Source organism: Sander vitreus, chromosome 16 (genome assembly GCF_031162955.1).
Source record: "Sander vitreus isolate 19-12246 chromosome 16, sanVit1, whole genome shotgun sequence".
NCBI lineage: Eukaryota > Metazoa > Chordata > Actinopteri > Perciformes > Percidae > Sander > Sander vitreus.
The window spans coordinates 27,433,557-27,452,248 of record NC_135870.1 but is presented as its reverse complement, the minus strand read 5'-3'; the positions used below and the strand labels follow the sequence as shown (position 1 = coordinate 27,452,248).

At 41.3% G+C, this 18,692-nt stretch overlaps 1 protein-coding gene across 1 annotated transcript in view; it reads left to right on the top strand.

Annotated features, from left to right (window-relative positions):
• The first annotated feature begins 3,539 nt into the window (after positions 1–3,539).
• LOC144531180 (SWI/SNF-related matrix-associated actin-dependent regulator of chromatin subfamily B member 1-like) overlaps positions 3,540–18,692 on the top strand; it is a 63,771-nt gene continuing 48,618 nt past the window's right edge. Inside the window, exon 1 of the mRNA XM_078271164.1 lies at positions 3,540–3,722. Within this exon, the coding sequence (XP_078127290.1) occupies positions 3,633–3,722 (90 nt within the window). The 5' untranslated portion in view covers positions 3,540–3,632. The remainder of the gene's footprint in view (positions 3,723–18,692) is intronic.

Below are 18,692 nucleotides of genomic sequence, written 5' to 3'. Positions count from 1 at the left end.
CATTTGTTTTTTGTTTTTAATACCTGTTTGTGAAATAAAAATCGAATGACCAAAATATACACTGACCAATAATAGTCACAATAAAGATAATGGAACTATGACTAGAAATAGTAGTTGTAGTAGTTCATGGCGTAGCAGGGCACTGCAGGGCGTTACAGGGTGTAGCAGGGCATAACAGGGCACTGCAGGGCATAGCAGGACGTAGCAGGGCACTGCAGAGCGTAGCAGGGTGTAGCAGGGCGTGGAACAAGACCACGGTGACAACTGCAAACATGATTTAGGTGCCACCCTAATCAGTGGAGGTTTTGGCACGGGCGAACCGGGCAGCGCCCAGGGCGGCATTTTTTCATGACACATGGGGGGCGGCACGAACACTTAAAAAAAATTACTCAAAGCGGTTTTCTACTGTATTATCTATCATTTCACCGTGTGGGGAATTGGCAAATTGGCGCCCCTGCTTGAGAGGCTGTGTGAGAAGGGGAAAGGGGAGGGGGGAGCGGGGGACAGTTCACCTCTGGGTCGAACAGGTTGCTGGGCATAGGCGCCGATACCGTTGGTGCTCTGCTAATACTGAGCGCCCACGAAGCTGATCGTGGTTATGTGTCAGTTAAACTTTTCATCTCCAATCCTATCCTGAGTTGAAAGATAGCCTACTTTACCGCTTTATTATCAAGTTGATAGGCGTGTGTGTTCTTTTCGGCTGTCTGAAATGCAAACATTTTTTGACTACTTTTTTTTTTAAAGAGCATGCGCCCGTGAGCACCCACGGAGGAAAACAAATCGGCGCCTATGTTGCTTGGTCTCCCAAATGGAACGGTCCGGACAAGGGGGGGAACGGGGGATGATATGGATCTATCGGAGATTTACCCCAACTTTTGGACTGCTCTCAGGATCGCACTTACTCTGCCAGTCACTGTGGCTCAAGCAGAGAGGAGCTTTTCAAAGCTAAAGTTGATCAAGTCATACCTGAGGTCAACCATGTCCCAGGAACAGCTCACTGGCCTTTCCGTCAGTATCAATCATTCAATAGGGGAGCAGATTTCATATGATAACATCATTTATGATTTTGCATCAAGGAAAGGCAGAAAGGTCAGGTTTTCGCCCTGGGTGTAATTCAATGTAGAACCGCCCCTAACCCTAATCCAAGGAAAACTGCTGGGTGAAAAAACAGTATATTCACTAAGAAACAGTATAGTGATGGACTTTAAAATTGCCACTAAAAGCAGAGTACAGTTTCTGCTCTATTGGGGCTACAGTTTGGCGTAAGTTGCGACTTTGTAGCATGTACGGCTTTGCTGCTCGGCCCCTAATGACCATCCTTATTAAGGAATGGTACGGAAGCCAAATTATAATCAACATAATGCACTGTATTTCAGTATCATGTTTACAATCATACACCTATTCCTACACGTGTGCTTCACATGTTTTGTTTACAAATATTACATTTTTATTATAATATAACATACACACACACACACACACACAACTATATCAGATATATACTGTCTATATATACTATATATATATATATAGATTTACAAGAGCATTTGAGTAATATCCCCAATGAGCTGAGTCGCGTATGGTTGCAGCACTGGAGCCTCCTGTCTCATGCCTCCCCCCTCATGCATAGGCGTGTCCAACGGTAAAATCGATTCGGGAGCCTCCTGTCTGATGCCGGTGTCGTGCCAAGGTACTTATCCCCACCAGGATTTGTATCCCCTGGCCGCGGGAGTGCGCGTGCACTCGGAGCGGAGCTTCGGTCCCCCTACAGGTTGTCTCATTGGAACTACAGCTGCAGCTAAAAGTTACACAGTGGAAGACTCGACAGGGTTTTCCATAGTAAGGGTCTCATTTATCTACATAAATAGGCCTACGTGTATTTGTCTGTTACATTAAGGCGACGTGTGAATTGTTTAATGCGTCGTTTATTATTGTGGATTAATCAACAGTGTTTTCCAAAGTTCCATATTGACATGCTCCTTAGCTATAGGCCTATTTACGTTAGTCATGCAAGTTAATGAACAATATTTTTTCCTCGTCTTTGCCAACCCATCTCTCCCTGCCCTCTAACGTGATTTCTGTTTTAATTTAATTTAATAGTTTAATATGGCTTTTCAATTAACTGCTTTGTTCACCTGTCTGCCATATAACTTACAGAGGGGATACTTTACCAGGTCACAATAAACAACCTGAGATAATATGGAGATGTCTGCTTTTTTCTAGCCAAACTTACATAGGGGATACACATAAATATCAGGCCGTTTTTCACCTTATATTTTGTGTATCCCCTCCCCTAACATGCAAAGGGTCTGTCCTGTCATCATATGTGTTATTTTCTGTGTCTATATACATAGGGGATACACATTATATCAGGTGAAAAACGTCCTGATATTTTGTGTATCCCCTCTTTAACTTTTGCTTTAAAACAGCATACATCTCCATATTGTATCAGGTTGTTTATTGTGACCTGGTAGACACAGAAAATAGCACACATGATGGCAGGACAGACCCTTTGCATGTTAGGGGAGGGGATACACATTATATCAGGTGAAAAACGGCCTGATATTTTGTGTATCCCCTATGTAACTATTGCTAGAAAACAGCAGACATCTCCATATTGTCTCAGGTTGTTTATTGTGACCTGGTAAAGTCAGAAAATAACACACATGATGGCAGGACAGACCCTTTGCATGTTAGGGGAGGGGATACACAAAATATCAGGTGAAAAACGTCCAGATGTTTTGTGTAGGCCTATCCCCTCTTTAACTTTTGCTTTAAAACAGCAGGCATCGCCATATTATCTCAAGTTATTTATTGTGACCTGGTAAAGTCAGAGAATAGCTCACATGATGTCAGGACAGACCATTTGCATGTAAGGGGAGGGGGTACAGATTATAGCAGGTGAGAAACGGCCTGATATTTTGTGTATCCCCGCTGTAACTTATATGGCAGACAGGTGAACAAAGCGGTTAATTGAAAAGCCATATTAAACTAAATTAAACTAAAAAAGAAATCACGTTAGAGGGCAGGGAGGGATGGGTTAGCAAAGACGAGGAAAAAAATATTATTCATTAACCTGCATGACTAACGTAGATAGGCCTATAGGAGCATGTCAATATGGAACTTTGGAAAACACTGTTGATTAATCCACAATAATAAACGACGCATTAAACAATTCACACGTCGCCTTAATGTAACAGAAAAATACACGTATTTATGTAGATAAATGAGACCCTTACTATGGAAAACCCTGTCGAGTCTTCCACTATGTAACTTTTAGCTGCAGCTGTAGTTCCAATGAGACAACCTGTAGGGGGACCGAAGCTCCGCTCCGAGTGCACGCGCGCTCCCGCGGCCAGGGGATACAAATTCTGACGGGGATAAGTACCTTGGCACGACACCGGTACTTTACAGATAAAGATGAGTTCAATCTTATTTCACTTTAGATCAGTAGGGGGCAGTAATGGGCTTTGGAAACAGTTAATCTGCCATGAAACGAAGAGTAAGAGGCTTTGGAAAGGCCAATGCAGCGTTCGTGAGGAAACCCTGATTTCCCATCTTTATTGTAGGTCCCAAACACATCTGAAGAAGAGAACGCTGATTAATAATAGCTAGTTAGCGATTGCGTAAAGATGCAACTGGCTCTTAGTAAAACCTTTGGCCAGAAACCAGTTAAATTTCAATTAGAACCAGATGGGGACTTTTACATGGTTGGATCTGAGGTATGTGACCATCTTTTTATAAACTTCCAATGCTTAGCTCCCTTACTTTAGCCTCAGTTATCTGTTCTTCTGGCTAGTTAATGCTAGCATGCTAACCAGCCCATTGATCGCTTCATTAACAAAGAAATACCTAAAAAACGAAGAACAGCAAATAACTGGCTAAAGGCAGGTCAGCAACCGCTAAATCAAACCCCAAACCAAATAAATAACAGCTAACCGAACAGCTTTTGCTGTCTTGCACTAACGTTAACTCCAAACGTTAATTTCAGCCTCCCATACATGAAGTAACGAGCTAAAGAGTAACGTTACGGTGTTTGAATGTAACACATTCAAATGTAACACATTCAAACACCGCCTCAGTCTTTATCGACGTCTGATATTTAAACATTTCTAACTACTATATTACTAACCACTTGTGTTGATTTAAAAAAAAAAAGTAATGCTCCTCAGTAATGTCTATAGTAGTCTACTATAAGCTACTCGAAATACTAACTGGATAATTATTATGAGTCGTATTTCTCTCTCTCTCTCTCTCTCTCTCTCTCTCTCTCTCTCTCCCCCTCTCTCTCTCTCCCCCTCTCCCCAACCGGTCGAGGCAGAAGGCCACCCACCAAGGGTCAGCCTGAGGTTTCTGCCTGTTAAAAGGAAGTTTTTCCTCGCGACTATTGCACCAAATGCTTGGGGGGAATTGTTGGGTCTCTGTAAATTATAGTGTGGTCTTGACCTACTTTATCTGTAAAGTGTCCCGAGATAACTTCGGTTATGATTGTGCACTATAAATATTAGGGTTGTTGAAACGAATTCCGAAAGTCGAATATAATTCGAATAGTAAAAAAAGTAGGCTAATACTATTCGAATGCTGAAATTACTATTCAATTGTGTGTTTTTTATAAATAGGTTGGCTAACGGTAGCTAATCTCCCTCTTCTTATCCGTTGTGTTGACTTCGGGTCACATTGACCTGTTTTAAATTTTTGTTGTATATCAGAAAATATGGGACGTAGAAATAAGCACTGAAAATGTGTAGAAGAAAAATTTAAAAATGTTAAACTTTGGAAAAAGCAAAAACAAACAAGGTTTTTTTCAAGGTTGAAGGGAAGACAACACAAGGGTTAAGTCACGTCTGATGAACAATAAAGTTACGGGAGTGAGAAACACAAGGCATTGTGAGCTAACGTTACGTACCGAGTAACGTTAGTACAGGGAGGAGTGACAGGCTGTAGCTGGAAATCGGAAGAAGGATGAAAAATAGTTTTTACATGAATTTAAAATCGACATCAACCGAGCAAAAATGCTTATGTTATCAATAATTGTCTTGTTCTGGTTTCCTAACTGCGTCGAGAGTTATAGGAGCTTAGCTTCATGGAGACAGCTAAAGTAAATGTTAGCTGCCCTACAGCTGTCAGTTAGCTTCAACTTTATATATTACCTTCTAACAGCTGTATTCTCAGTAACGTGACAATATGCAAGAAACAGGTTGCTTTTAAATCACTAAAATAGTAGTGACAGCACCGTTTGGCTTAGTTATCAATGCCGTTAGCATCGTGGCTAATAGAGCCCAACCGATATATCGGTGGGCTGATATTATCGGTTGATATTAGGCATTTTCCAAACTATCTGTATTGGCATTTATAATGGCCGATAAATGAATATTTAAAAAATAAAATAAAAACGGACGAAGCACCCTTCAACCATGTTATGAGTGTTGGCGTTGCATAGTTTGTCCCTGTTGGCAACACTTGTGTTTAACCCTTTAAGTTTCATATCTTAAGTTTGTATTTTTATACATTTTATTTATCAGCACTTTAATATATTTTGATGTTCCTCTGTTCTGTTGTGACAATAAAACAAACAAGTTTGTTTTTGAACTGCATTATCATATTATTTTAGTGAGGACTCATAAATAACTACAAATAACTAATGTTAGGGAAACCTGTTTGTTTTGTTACATGTGTCTGGATTTTTTTTTTTTTTTAACATATATATCGGAATATCTGATTTTTAAATCCCCAAATATTTGTATCGATATCGGCCTTAAAAATCCTTTATCGTTCGGGCTCTAGTGGCTAACACTATTGTTACTTAGTTTATGACAAATCGTTTCGGCTGTGCTTTCTAACATGATGCCATTGTGCTAACCGAGCAATGTTAGCCTAAACAACAATATCAGTTATCAATACACTTGTTAGATTATGTTTCATTACAGAGTTCTCTGTTGATTTGTGTTTGTCGCTGTGTGCGTGGTGGAAAATAAAGTAAACGGAGAGCGGCGTGCCAGAAATGCAATGCGCCATGACGTAGATCCCCTTCAAGGCCGGGCTGATGTTGGAAGTCCATCCAGTGGACAGAACGAGTAACAACAACCACATGCTTAAATGGCATTGACAATGAATAAGCCTGAGTAGTGAAGTACATATTTATAACAGGCTGCATATGAGCATTAAATATTTGAATATTATTCGAATATAAAAAAAAAGAAATTTGAATGAGACTGACAGCTCTAATAAATATATTTGCACTGGATGTGTTTAAAAGACCAGGGGCCTCATGTACGTTGAGTCGGAATTCGTTCCAACATCTTTCGCCACAGACTTTTGCACGTCCCGAACCCAGTGTTTGAACCCTTACGAGTAAAATATAAACGAACGATACTGGTATCGGTATTCAACCCGTTCTCAAACACAGGACTTTCACCCAGGAGAGCGGGGTTCGCGTCCCGCTTGTCACGCTTGCTATAATCGGTTATTTTACGAGATGAGTGTGATAACTTGTTGCGGTATTTGTGCATTCCTAGGATAATGTTTAACATCAAAAGGCAAAAACCCAAATGAAAAATCCAATTAACTGTTTCATTTGTAGACTACTTAAAGGAGAATTCTGGCCGATTTTTACCTGAATTTCATTGCTAGATGTCTCAAGTAGAGTCGATAGGAAAAAAACGACCAAAATCAGTGCTAGCAAATTGGAGTTGCTGCAGCTAATGGCCAGAGCTCCCAGTTAGCTAAAATGCCAGTTGTGGGGGCATTTTCTAAAAAGTGCCTTTGGGCCTCTTAACAGATACAAAATGCAATTAAAGCTGCAAGCAGCGATGACGGGCCCTCGCCCCTTGCCCCGGGGTTTACTGGCGGACGCAATATCACATGTAGACCACACATTCTAAGTTTCATGGAAATTGGAATAACTTTTAGACAAACAATAGGTTCCTTCGCACTTTCGTGCTCGGGCCCTAACTAGAACTGCAAGCAGTAATGACGGGGTCCAAGCCTCCCGGTGCCAGGTGCCAGGCGCCCCGACGACCCGGGGAGCGTGCGAAAGTGGGACCCAAAGCGTAACGGTGGGGAGGCAAACGTCAGGAAATATTAAGAGGTGTGAGCCGCAAGGTCTGCGGTACATTGCCATTGCAAATATCCCAAAGCCCTAAAGGATTTTTGACAACCTCTGGTCCATCTGGTTTTATTTTCTATAAAAGCTTGTAAAACATCAACCCTGTTGTCAATCTATGAACATCATTCTTTTTCAGGAAAAACTGGGCTATTAGGTATTTGGCAGTGAGGTAACTTGAATGTTAAAAAGGTTGTAGGACCATTTGTGTTGTCTAAAACAGTTCTATATCATCCAGTGCAAAAATAAACATATTGAACATTATAACTCCTATAAAGGACAATTTATGTATTTCTTACATACAGTGTATCAATCTTGGATGTAACAGTATGGATTAATGGCATAAAGACTCCAAAAAACTCTGGATTTTAGGCTGGATAGAAAACCTTCTGTAAGGGCTAGGAAGACAACAAAGACATCAGCAGAACGTGGCGACTGTTCGCCTTTAGCTTCAAAAGACTGTGTTTCTACTAGTTATAATTATAAAGTTATTAAGTTATGAATCAGAAATGACGTTTCGCGTCGTATATGACCTATATGCTCGACCTCAGAAGGGGTAAAATGGCCCAAACTGGTCTGCGTTGACTATAGCAACCCCTATTGGCCGATCTTTACCAAATTTGGTAGAGAGCCTCAGAGCAGCATGCCGAACAAGCATCACAAGTTTTGTGTTGATAGCATTTACTCTGGCAGAGATATTGCACTTGCAAATTTCCCATTTAAATGCATTGAGTTATTGGCCAAAACAAATAAACATTGATTATAGCGCTCCCTAATGGCCGATCTTTGGCAGATTTGGTACAGAGCATTGTAGTGGGATGTTGAACAATGATCTCAAGTTCTTTGCTGATGAACATTTAATTTGGCCGAGATATGATATGATATGATACAGAACAAGTATTTGATACACTGCCGATTTTGCAGGTTTTCCCACTTACAAAGCATGTAGAAGTCTGTAATTTTTATCTTAGGTACTCTTCAACTGTGAGTGACGGAATCTAAAACAAAAATCCAGAAAATCACATTGTATGATTTTTAAGTAACCTGCATTTTATTGCATGACATAAGTATTTGATACATCAGAAAAGCAGAACTTAATATTTGGTACAGAAACCTTTGTTTGCAATTACAGAGATCATACGTTTCCTGTAGTTCTTGACCAGGTTTGCACACACTTCAGCAGGGATTTTGGCCCACTCCTCCTTACAGACCTTCTCCAGATCCTTCAGGTTTCGGGGCTGTCGCTGGGCAATACGGACTTTCAGCTTCCTCCAAAGATTTTCTATTGCGTTCAGGTCTGGAGACTGGCTAGGCCACTCCAGGACCTTGAAAAACTTCTTACGGAGCCACTCCTTAGTTGCCCTGGCTGTGTGTTTCGGGTCATTGTCATGCTGGAAGACCCAGCCACGACCCATCTTCAATGCTCTTACTGAGGGAAGGACGTTGTTGGCCAAGATCTCGCGATACATGGCCCCATCCATCCTCCCCTCAATACGGCGCAGTCATCCTGTCACCTTTGCAGAAAAGCATCCCCAAAGAATGATGTTTCCACCTCCATGCTTCATGGTTGGGATGGTGTTCTTGGGGTTGTACTCATCCTTCTTCCTCCAAACACGGAAAGTTTAGACCAAAAAGCTCTATTTTTGTCTCATCAGACCACATGACCTTCTCCCATTCCTCCTCTGGATCATCCAGATGGTCATTGGCAAACTTCAGACGGGCCTGGACATGTGCTGGCTTGAGCAGGGGGACCTTGCGTGCGCTGCAGGATTTTAATCCATGATGGGGTAGTGTGTTACTAATGGTTTTCTTTGAGACTGTGGTCCCAGCTCTTTTCAGGTCATTGACAAGGTCCTGCCGTGTAGTTTTGGGCTGATCCCTCACCTTCCTCATGATCATTGATGCCCCATGAGGTGAGATCTTGCATGGAGCCCCAGACCGAGGGAGATTGACCGTCATCTTGAACTTCTTCCATTTTCTAATAATTGCGCCAACAGTTTTTGCCTTCTCACCAAGCTGCTTGCCTATTGTCCTGTAGCCCATCCCAGCCATGTGCAGGTCTAAAATGTTATCCCTGATGTCCTTACACAGCTCTCTGGTCTTGGCCATTGTGGAGAGGTTGGAGTCTGTTTGATTGAGTGTGTGGACATGTGTCTTTTATACAGGTAACACGTTCAAACGGGTGCAGTTAATACAGGTAATGAGTGGAGAACAGGAGAGCTTATTAAAGAAAAACTAGGTTTGTGAGAGCTAGAATTCTTACTGGTTGGTAGGTGATCAAATACTTATGTCATGCAATAAAATGCAAATTAATTATTTAAAAATCATACAATGTGATTTTCTGGATTTTTGTTTTAGATTCCGTCTCTCACAGTTGAAGTGTACCTATGATAAATACAGACCTCTACATGCTTTGTAAGTAGGAAAACCTGCAAAATTGGCAGTGTATCAAATACTTGTTCTCCCCACTGTATGTGTGTTGTAGCTAGCTAGGGAAATTTGTTTGGTCGTCAAATGCGCAGACTTTAATGTAGCAATATTCTTTTGATAATTTTTGGTTAGGTCCATCTATTTACCAGGTTTCGTGCAGATCGGTCACATGGCCTAGGACGAGTTCGAAAAAGTTGGTTTTGCCCATTGCGTGATATTGCAAAAAAAACAAACAAATTTGTTTGTGCGTGATATGCACAACTTTTATCCTATAAAAATTCTTTGGGTAACTTTTTGTCAGGTCGGTCTGGAGATGCTACCTGCCAAGTTTCGTGCAGATCGGTCGCACGGTCTAGGAGGCGTTCGGCAAAGTAGGTTTTCGATAAATCGCGATTTTTCACGCATAAAAGTCTAGGCGGAAATGGGCGTGGCCTATATCAGGAGATTCAGCTGGATCCAGGGATCGCGAAGATATGTTTTTTGAATGTGCGATGTACGGTTTGGGAGTTATAGGGCCAAAAGCGTGTTTTTCCTGCAATAGCGCCACCTAGTGGTGGATATGAGTAATTTTTTTAAATCTTTGCAATTTTCACCAGTTGTGACGTGTGCAAATTTTTGTGAGTTTTCGTGCATTCTAATCCCCTCAAAAATGCGAAGAAGGAAAAATAATAATCTGACCCAAAACAATAGGTCCTCGGGTTCTATTGTCCTCGAGTCCTCGGGTTCTAATTAAAGCTGCAAGCAGCATTGGACGGGCCTCTGCGCGCGTCGGGGTTACTGGCAGATGCCGCTCCTTGCGACCGTGCATTTGCAGCACTCAGACACTGCAAATCGTCAGTAATGAAAAGGGAACTCCCTGCTGAGTTCAATGTAACCTCACACAAGACTCTGCATCATACAGTTCATTAGCTATGAAAGGGGGAGTGGCCAAAGCATAGGGGTCGGGGCAAACCTTTACCAATAAAAAAGGAAGTCTGTGCTGAGTTCATTAATACCTCACACAAGACTCTACCTTAAATGGTTCAAATGTTATTAAAGGGGGCGTGGCTTAAGCATAGTGGGGCGGGCCAAACCATCACCAATGAAGAAGGAACTCTCTGCTGAGTTCAATGACACCTCACACAAGACTACCTTAAATGTTTCAAATGTTATGAAAGGGGGCGTGGCCTGAGTAAGTGGGCGTGGTTAAAATATAGGGGGCGGCTCAGTACGCATGTAGACCACACATAAGTTTCATGTAAATCGAATGATGTTTGTCATATAAGGCTGATTTCCTGTTGCCAGCGGGGGGCGCTATGACCAAAAGTCAATATTTGCCTGTATATGTCCTCAGGCCTGGACTCTTGTTGATTGTGTGAAATTTCAAGCAGATATGACAATGTACACTGTAGAGACGGCCACTTTCTCATATACGCTAAACACTCAAAATGGCCGCCACGCCCACACCGTTTGACAAAGTTTTTTTTTATAACTTTTCATCTTGAAGGTGTTGAGATGGTACAGACCAAATTTGAAGTCCATCGGATGAAATCTCTAGGAAGAGTTCGTTAAAGTACGAGATGTGGAAATGGCCAAAATCGCACTAATTTCGGACATTCAATTAAATTTTTCAAATTCAAATTTCAATAGGGCCTTCGCCGCTGTCAGCGCTCGGGCCCTAATAATTCCTTCGCTTTCAATAGGGCCTTTGCCGCTGTTGGCGCTCAGGCCCTAATAATTCCTTCAGCTTCCCTGCTGTCAGTGCTCGGGCCCTAACTAGAACTGCAAGCAGTTATGACGGGGTCCAAGCCTCCCGGTGAAAGTCGCCCCAAAGCCTGATGGTGGGGAGGCAAACGTCAGTAAATATCGAGAGGTGTGAGCCGCAAGGTCTGCGGTACATTGCCGTTGCAAATGTAGTGGTTAACAGTTCATCTCCATGCATATACAGACTACCTTTAATGATTCTCTACAATAAACAAACTTCTTAACCCCCCTGACCACAGGGGACAGCAGAGAGAAATGAGAGAGTGACTGAGAGGGTGGAGTAGGGGTGCAAGATATATCGACTTAATATCGTTATCGCGATATCACGTTGCGCGATATTATACCGAAAGTCTCACGATAATTATGCGATATTTTGTTTTATTTGTGAAGCGTTGCATCTGCCACGCTTTTTCTCACGTGTTTTTTTTGTTTTTTGTTATAGAGGACGAGTTTCCTTCTTTACATAGTATATGCTTTGCTCCCTCGTATATATGGATATAGAAAAGGAAGACACTGAAGAAATTGGACTCTAAAATCTCGAAACTATAAAGATAATTAAGCGATAAATTCCATGCACACTGTAAACATGAATGTATTCATCAGTTATTTCCCCTCAGCCAAATATAAGGTAAAAAACCATTGAGGTGTCCTTTCCCAGTTGTTACATGAATGTACAGTAGTCTACACTATAGTTATTGGTTCAGTGAACTAAGACAATAATTGAGAGGATTGTACAATTAGGATATGTTCTTAAAATTGTACAATCCTCCCAAATTATAGTCGTTAAAGAATACAAAACAAATTCAACTAAAATAATTTAAGGTGCATTGGTCCAATATAGAAACACACATGTACAGCACTTTATATATTGCCCTTAGCAACAGACTTCATTTTAAATACATTTGGAAACTTTATCAGCCTTTTCTAATTATCTCAACAACTGCCGTAATATATTCATCAAACTTCTAACAACAATATGAACAGCAGTAGTCTTCATACAGCAATATAACAGTAACAATGTCACATGAATATTATAAAAAATAGTCACAACTTTAAATAATAACAGTACTTAAATGAACAGCAATGTGCACCTGTTGTATTTTAATGTAGGCTGATAACAATAAGGTAAAACCACTTCTGAATGAACAGAAAAGGCCCCAGGATTAATACATCCTGGCTGTTAGCCTGGTCGGGACCAGGCTAGCTGTACAGAATAAATCTCTTGGTAACTTAGGTGCCTCTGCTTTTGTGAAAGCGAGTCAATTGAGCCAGGATAACTGGAATATCCCGGCTTAATCTTTTATCCTGGTTTTGTGAAATAGCCCTCTGGGGACTCATTTATAAACGTGGTGTATGCACAACAGAGTTTCCGCTAGAAAAACTTGGTGCTGGTCATGTGACTTGTAAGGTTTAATTTTACCGATCAAATGGGAAAAGTTCTGGTCAAATATTTTCCGTGTTTATCGCGCTTAAAAACAATTGATAGGCTGGCTATATATAAAGAATAATATCATCAAGGGATGTAGAGTTATACTATTTTTATTGAAATGTAGGCTACTTGCTACAGGCAGAGAGGGCAAAATAATTTAATCAATGCACATAATTGTGCCGATCTGAATTAAAATAGGCCTATTTTCCATTTGCTAGGCTGAGGAAATAAAAAAAAATACAAACTACAGTACAAACAAACTGGCTCATAAAATTATCAAGTGCCGACTTGAATCAAAATAATTGTAAACAAAAGTCTTTCTGCAACTCACGATTCGCCTCTGCCTGACACCGCTGCGCTGTTTGATGCGGTTCTGCAGGGAGAAGCCTCTCTTTGCTGGCACACTGGAGATGGGTTTTTACCCATGCTACTTTGGCCAGTTTGACCCAATCTGGATATATTTCACTGTAATCCCAATAAGAACCTCGCAGGCTGTTGAGAAAGTCAAGCCTGTTTTTCTGGTCAATGACCGGTAAATACCGGAAAACGGAAACTCAGACGCACAAAAGAAGACGTATGCCGTTCTCTACCCAAGAATTGGGATTTATAAAAAGCGAACTTGACGGGAAAATGTGCAGTCCTCCACTGACACTCTGACTCAGGTGTACGCACAGAAACGGGTGAAATGAGAAATGGCGATGGCAGATGGATGAAACACGTAAAACTGTGTGAAACTGAGACCATTGTGTAAAATAAATCGAAATATTGCCTCTCAATAATATTAACAGTGTCCGAAATTATAAAAATAATGAGGTAAACGCATTTTTGAGAAATTCCCGTGAGCTAAGTAGTAAGTATTACGCAACTCTAAGCCGGTCTTCTATGATTGGTTATCTGCTCCAGGCAGGAACTACTGAAGTGTTTTTTTAAGCTACTGCGTGTTAACATTGTCGCATGTAGCTACATGCTACAGCAGTAAACTATGTCATCTTGGCTGCCAGTGTGGTTAAATTCTCCTCAATTCCAGGTCACATTTCTTCTGAAACATTTCTAGTTATGGAGTATTTGGTTTAAAAGCCTTTATCTGCCTTTTTGATGGTAGAAAGTGCTGCTTCATTCCGTAATCTAACGTTGGCCTACTGCTAAATATACTGAACAAAATTATAAATACAACACTTTTGTTTTTGCCCCCATTTTTCATGAGCTGAACTCAAGAAAGGCTTATTTCTCTCAAATATTGTTCACAAATCTGTCTAAATCTGTGTTAGTGAGTACTTCTCCTTTGCAAAGATAATCCATCCACCTCACAGGTATGGCATATCAAGATGCTGATTAGACAGCATGATTATTGCACAGGTGTGCCTTAGGCTGGCCACAATAAAAGGCCACTCTAAAATGTGCAGTTTTACTGTATTGAAGGGTCCGAAAACCAGTCAGTATCTGGTGTTAGGGTTAGAGTTCATCTGTGAAGAGAACACCTCTCTAAAGTGTCAGACGCCATTGAATGTGAGAATTTGCCCATTCTGAACTAGAGAGAGAGAGAGAGAGAGAGACCAAGAGAGACCCTAACCATAATTTAGACAGATTTGTGAACAATATTTGAGAAAAATAGGCCTTTTGTGTACATAGAAAAAGTCTTAGATCTTTGAGTTCAGCTCATGAAAAATGGGGGCAAAAACAAAAGTGTTGCGTTTATAATTTTGTTCAGTGTATTAAGTAGCTGCATGCTAACGCCACACGCTGGTCATTTCTCCCTAATTTCAGGTCACATTACTGCTGGGACTTTGGTTTAGAAGCCTTTTTTGGTGATTTTTCACAGTACAAAGTCCTGCTATATACTGCGTTGCAGTAGGTCCAGCTGCTACTAGTGAAACAACAGCGTAGGCTGTGGAGCGAAGCGCAGATTCCAGGAAACACTCTGGCCAGTCAGAGCGGACTGGGCTTTGTCAGGAGGGGGGGCTTATACAGGTGCAGCAGCCATGGGCAGTATGAGAAAAAAAGTATTTATTTTATTTTTTTTTACATTAAAGCGTGTAAACATGTATTTTGTGTTTGTACTAGAACAAGTATTAACCTGAAAATGCTATATAATAGTTGCCCTTTAACATTTCTGTAAATATGCCAGTGTTAGCCAGCCGGCTAATTTTCAGCTGTAGTCCTTTGGCAAGATGTTTTGAGACCAGAGCAACAGGAAACAGCAAGGCATTAGTACAGGATACATTTACAGAGAGAAGTCAATAAGACACCATAAAGACAGGTAGAGCAACAAATAAGCTTTCTCAAGAAGCCATGTAGAGCAACAAGAAGCAGCAAGTCATTAGCACAGTGTACACATCAACATCACATGTATCCACATTCAGTACAGGAAGCCATACAAGCAACAAAACACAGCCAAGCAACACTGACCGGACCCATCTTCCTGCACCATGCAAAGCAATAATATAAAAATGAAATAAACTACATCACTTATGATGGAGATCTTAATACAGTATTAAAGGTTGCAGTACAGGTTAATAAGATGGTAAAATACAAGTTAATCTTTTATACATACAGTGGGGCAAAAAAGTATTTAGTCAGCCACCAATTGTGCAAGTTCTCCCACTTAAAAAGATGAGAGAGGCCTGTAATTTTCAACATAGGTACACTTCAAATATGTGAGACAAAATGAGAAAAAAAATCCAGAAAAATCACATTGTAGGATGTTTAATGAATTTATTTGCAAATTATGGTGGAAAATAAGTATTTGGTCAATAACAAAAGTTCATCTCAATACTTTGTTATATACCCTTTGTTGGCAATGACAGAGGTCAAACGTTTTCTGTAAGTCTTCACAAGGTTTTCACACACTGTTGCTGGTATTTTGGCCCATTCCTCCATGTAGATCTCCTCTAGAGCAGTAATGTTTTGGGGCTGTCGCTGGGCAACACGGACTTTCAACTCCCTCCAAAGAATTTCTATGGGGTTGAGATCTGGAGACTGGCTAGGCCACTCCAGGACCTTGAAATGCTTCTTACGAAGCCACTCCTTCGTTGCCCGGGCGGTGTGTTTGGGATCATTGTCATGCTGAAAGACCCAGCCACGTTTCATCTTCAATGCCCTTGCTGATGGAAGGAGGTTTTCACTCAAAATCTCACGATACATGGCCCCATTCATTCTTTCCTTTACACGGATCAGTTGTCCTGGTCCCTTTGCAGAAAAACAGCCCCAAAGCATGATGTTTCCACCCCCATGCTTCACAGTAGGTATGGTGTTCTTTGGTTTCATCTGACCATATGACATTCTCCCAATCCTCTTCAGGATCATCCAAATGCTCTCTAGCAAACTCCAGTCGGGCCTGGACATGTACTGGCTTAAGCAGAGGGACACGTCTGGCACTGCAGGATTTGAGTCCCTGGCGGCGTAGTGTGTTACTGATGGTAGCATTTGTTACTTTGGTCCCAGCTCTCTGCAGGTCATTCACTAGGTCCCTCCTTGAGGTTCTGGGATTTTTGCTCACTGTTCTTGTGATCATTTTGACTCCACGGGGTGAGATCTTGCGTGGAGCCCCGGATCGAGGGAGATTATTAGTGGTCTTGTATGTCTTCCATTTTCTTAGAATTGCTCTCACAGTTGATTTCTTCACACCAAGCTGCTTACCTATTGCAGATTCAGTCTTCCCAGCCTGGTGCAGGTCTACAATTTTGTTTCTGGTGTCCTTTGACAGCTCTTTGGTCTTGGCCATAGTGGAGTTTGGAGTGTGACTGTTTGAGGTTGTGGACAGGTCTCTTTTATACTGATAACAAGTTCAAACAGGTGCCATTAATACAGGTAACGAGTGGAGGACAGAGGAGCCTCTTAAAGAAGAAGTTACAGGTCTGTGAGTGCCAGAAATCTTGCTTGTTTGTAGGTGACCAAATACTTATTTTCCTGAGGAATTTGCAAATAAATTCATAAAAAATCCTACAATGTGATTTTCTGGATTTTTTTTCCTCATTTTGTCTCTCATAGTTGAAGTGTACCTATGATGAAAATTACAGGCCTCTCTCATTTTTTTAAGTGGGAGAACTTGCACAATTGGTGGCTGACTAAATACTTTTTTGCCCCACTGTACCCAGGCCATGCAGAGCTGACTATATTTGACGGGCAAGACATAAGTCATGTTAGCAGCAGGTTAGCAGTAATAACAATATATATTGTATATATACAGTCAGGTCCATAAATATTGGGACATCGACACAATTCTAATCTTTTTGGCTCTATACACCACCACAATGGAGTTGAAATGAAACGAACAAGATGTGCTTTAACTGCAGACTTTCAGCTTTAATTTGAGGGTATTTACATCCAAATCAGGTGAACGGTGTAGGAATTACAACAGTTTGTATATGTGCCTCCCACTTTCTAAGGGACCAAAAGTAATGGGACAATTGGCTGCTCAGCTGTTCCATGGCCAGGTGTGTGTTATTCCCTCATTATCCCATTTACAAGGAGCAGATAAAAGGTCCAGAGTTCATTTCAAGTGTGCTATTTGCATTTGGAATCTGTTGCTGTTACAAACCCATCCTAGAGATAGCAAAAACATTAGGTGTGGCCAAATCAACTGTTTGGAACATTTTTAAAAAGAAAGAACGCGCCGGTGAGCTCAGCAACACCAAAAGACCCGGAAGACCACGGAAAACAACTGTGGTGGATGACTGAAGAATACTTTCCCTGGTGAAGAAAACACCCTTCACAACAGTTGGCCAGATCGAGAACACTCTCCAGGAGGTAGGTGTATGTGTGTCAAAGTCAACAATCAAGAGAAGACTTCACCAGAGTGAATACAGAGGGTTCACTACAAGATGTGAACCATTGGTGAGCCTCAAAAACAGGAAGGCCAGATTAGAGTTTGCTAAACAACATCTAAAAAAGCCTTCACATTTCTGGAACAACATCCTATGGACAGATGAGACAAAGATCAACTTGTACCAGAGTGATGGGAAGAGAAGAGTATGGAGAAGGAAAGGAACTGCTCATGATCCAAAGCATACCACCTCATCAGTGAAGTATGGTGGTGGTAGTGTCATGGCGTGGGCATGTATGGCTGCCAATGGAACTGCTTCTCTTGTATTTGATGATGTGACTGCTGACAAAAGCAGCAGGATGAATTCTGAAGTGTTTCGGGCAATATGATCTGCTCATATTCAGCCAAATGCTTCAGAATTCATTGGACGGCGCTTCACAGTGCAGATGGACAATGACCCGAAGCATACTGCGAAAGCAACCAAAGAGTTTTTTAAGGGAAAGAAGTGGAATGTTATGCAATGGCCAAGTCAATCACCTGACCTGAATCCGATTGAGCATGCATTTCACTTGCTGAAGACAAAACTGAAGGGAAAATGCCCCAAGAACAAGCAGGAACTGAAGACAGTTGCAGTAGAGGCCTGGCAGAGCATCACCAGGGATGAAACCCAGCGTCTGGTGATGTCTATGCCTTCCAGACTTCAGGCTGGAATTGAATGCAAAGGATTTGCAACCAAGTATTAAAAAGTGAAAGTTTGATTTATGATTGTTAATCTGTCCCATTACTTTTGGTCCCTTAAAAAGTGGGAGGCACATATACAAACTGTTGTAATTCCTACACCGTTCACCTGATTTGGATGTAAATACCCTCAAATTAAAGCTGAAAGTCTGCAGTTAAAGCACATCTTGTTCGTTTCATTTCAACTCCATTGTGGTGGTGTATAGAGCCAAAAAGATTAGAATTGTGTCGATGTCCCAATATTTATGGACCTGACTGTAGTTATATTGTGCGCACCCCGTCTTATTTCCCACGGATGAAATGTCTTACTGTGCAACAACAAGATCGGCACAGAAAAAAGCAATTTTCCCTGTGATTCGGGTGGGCAAGCTCACTTTTCAGTCTGAATTCCCCATGTTACAGAGCCAGACAAGACTTTGCGGACGACCTGCACATTCTCACGGCTGCTCTAGTCTAGAGTTTGCATAATGGCCCGCACATTCTCATTG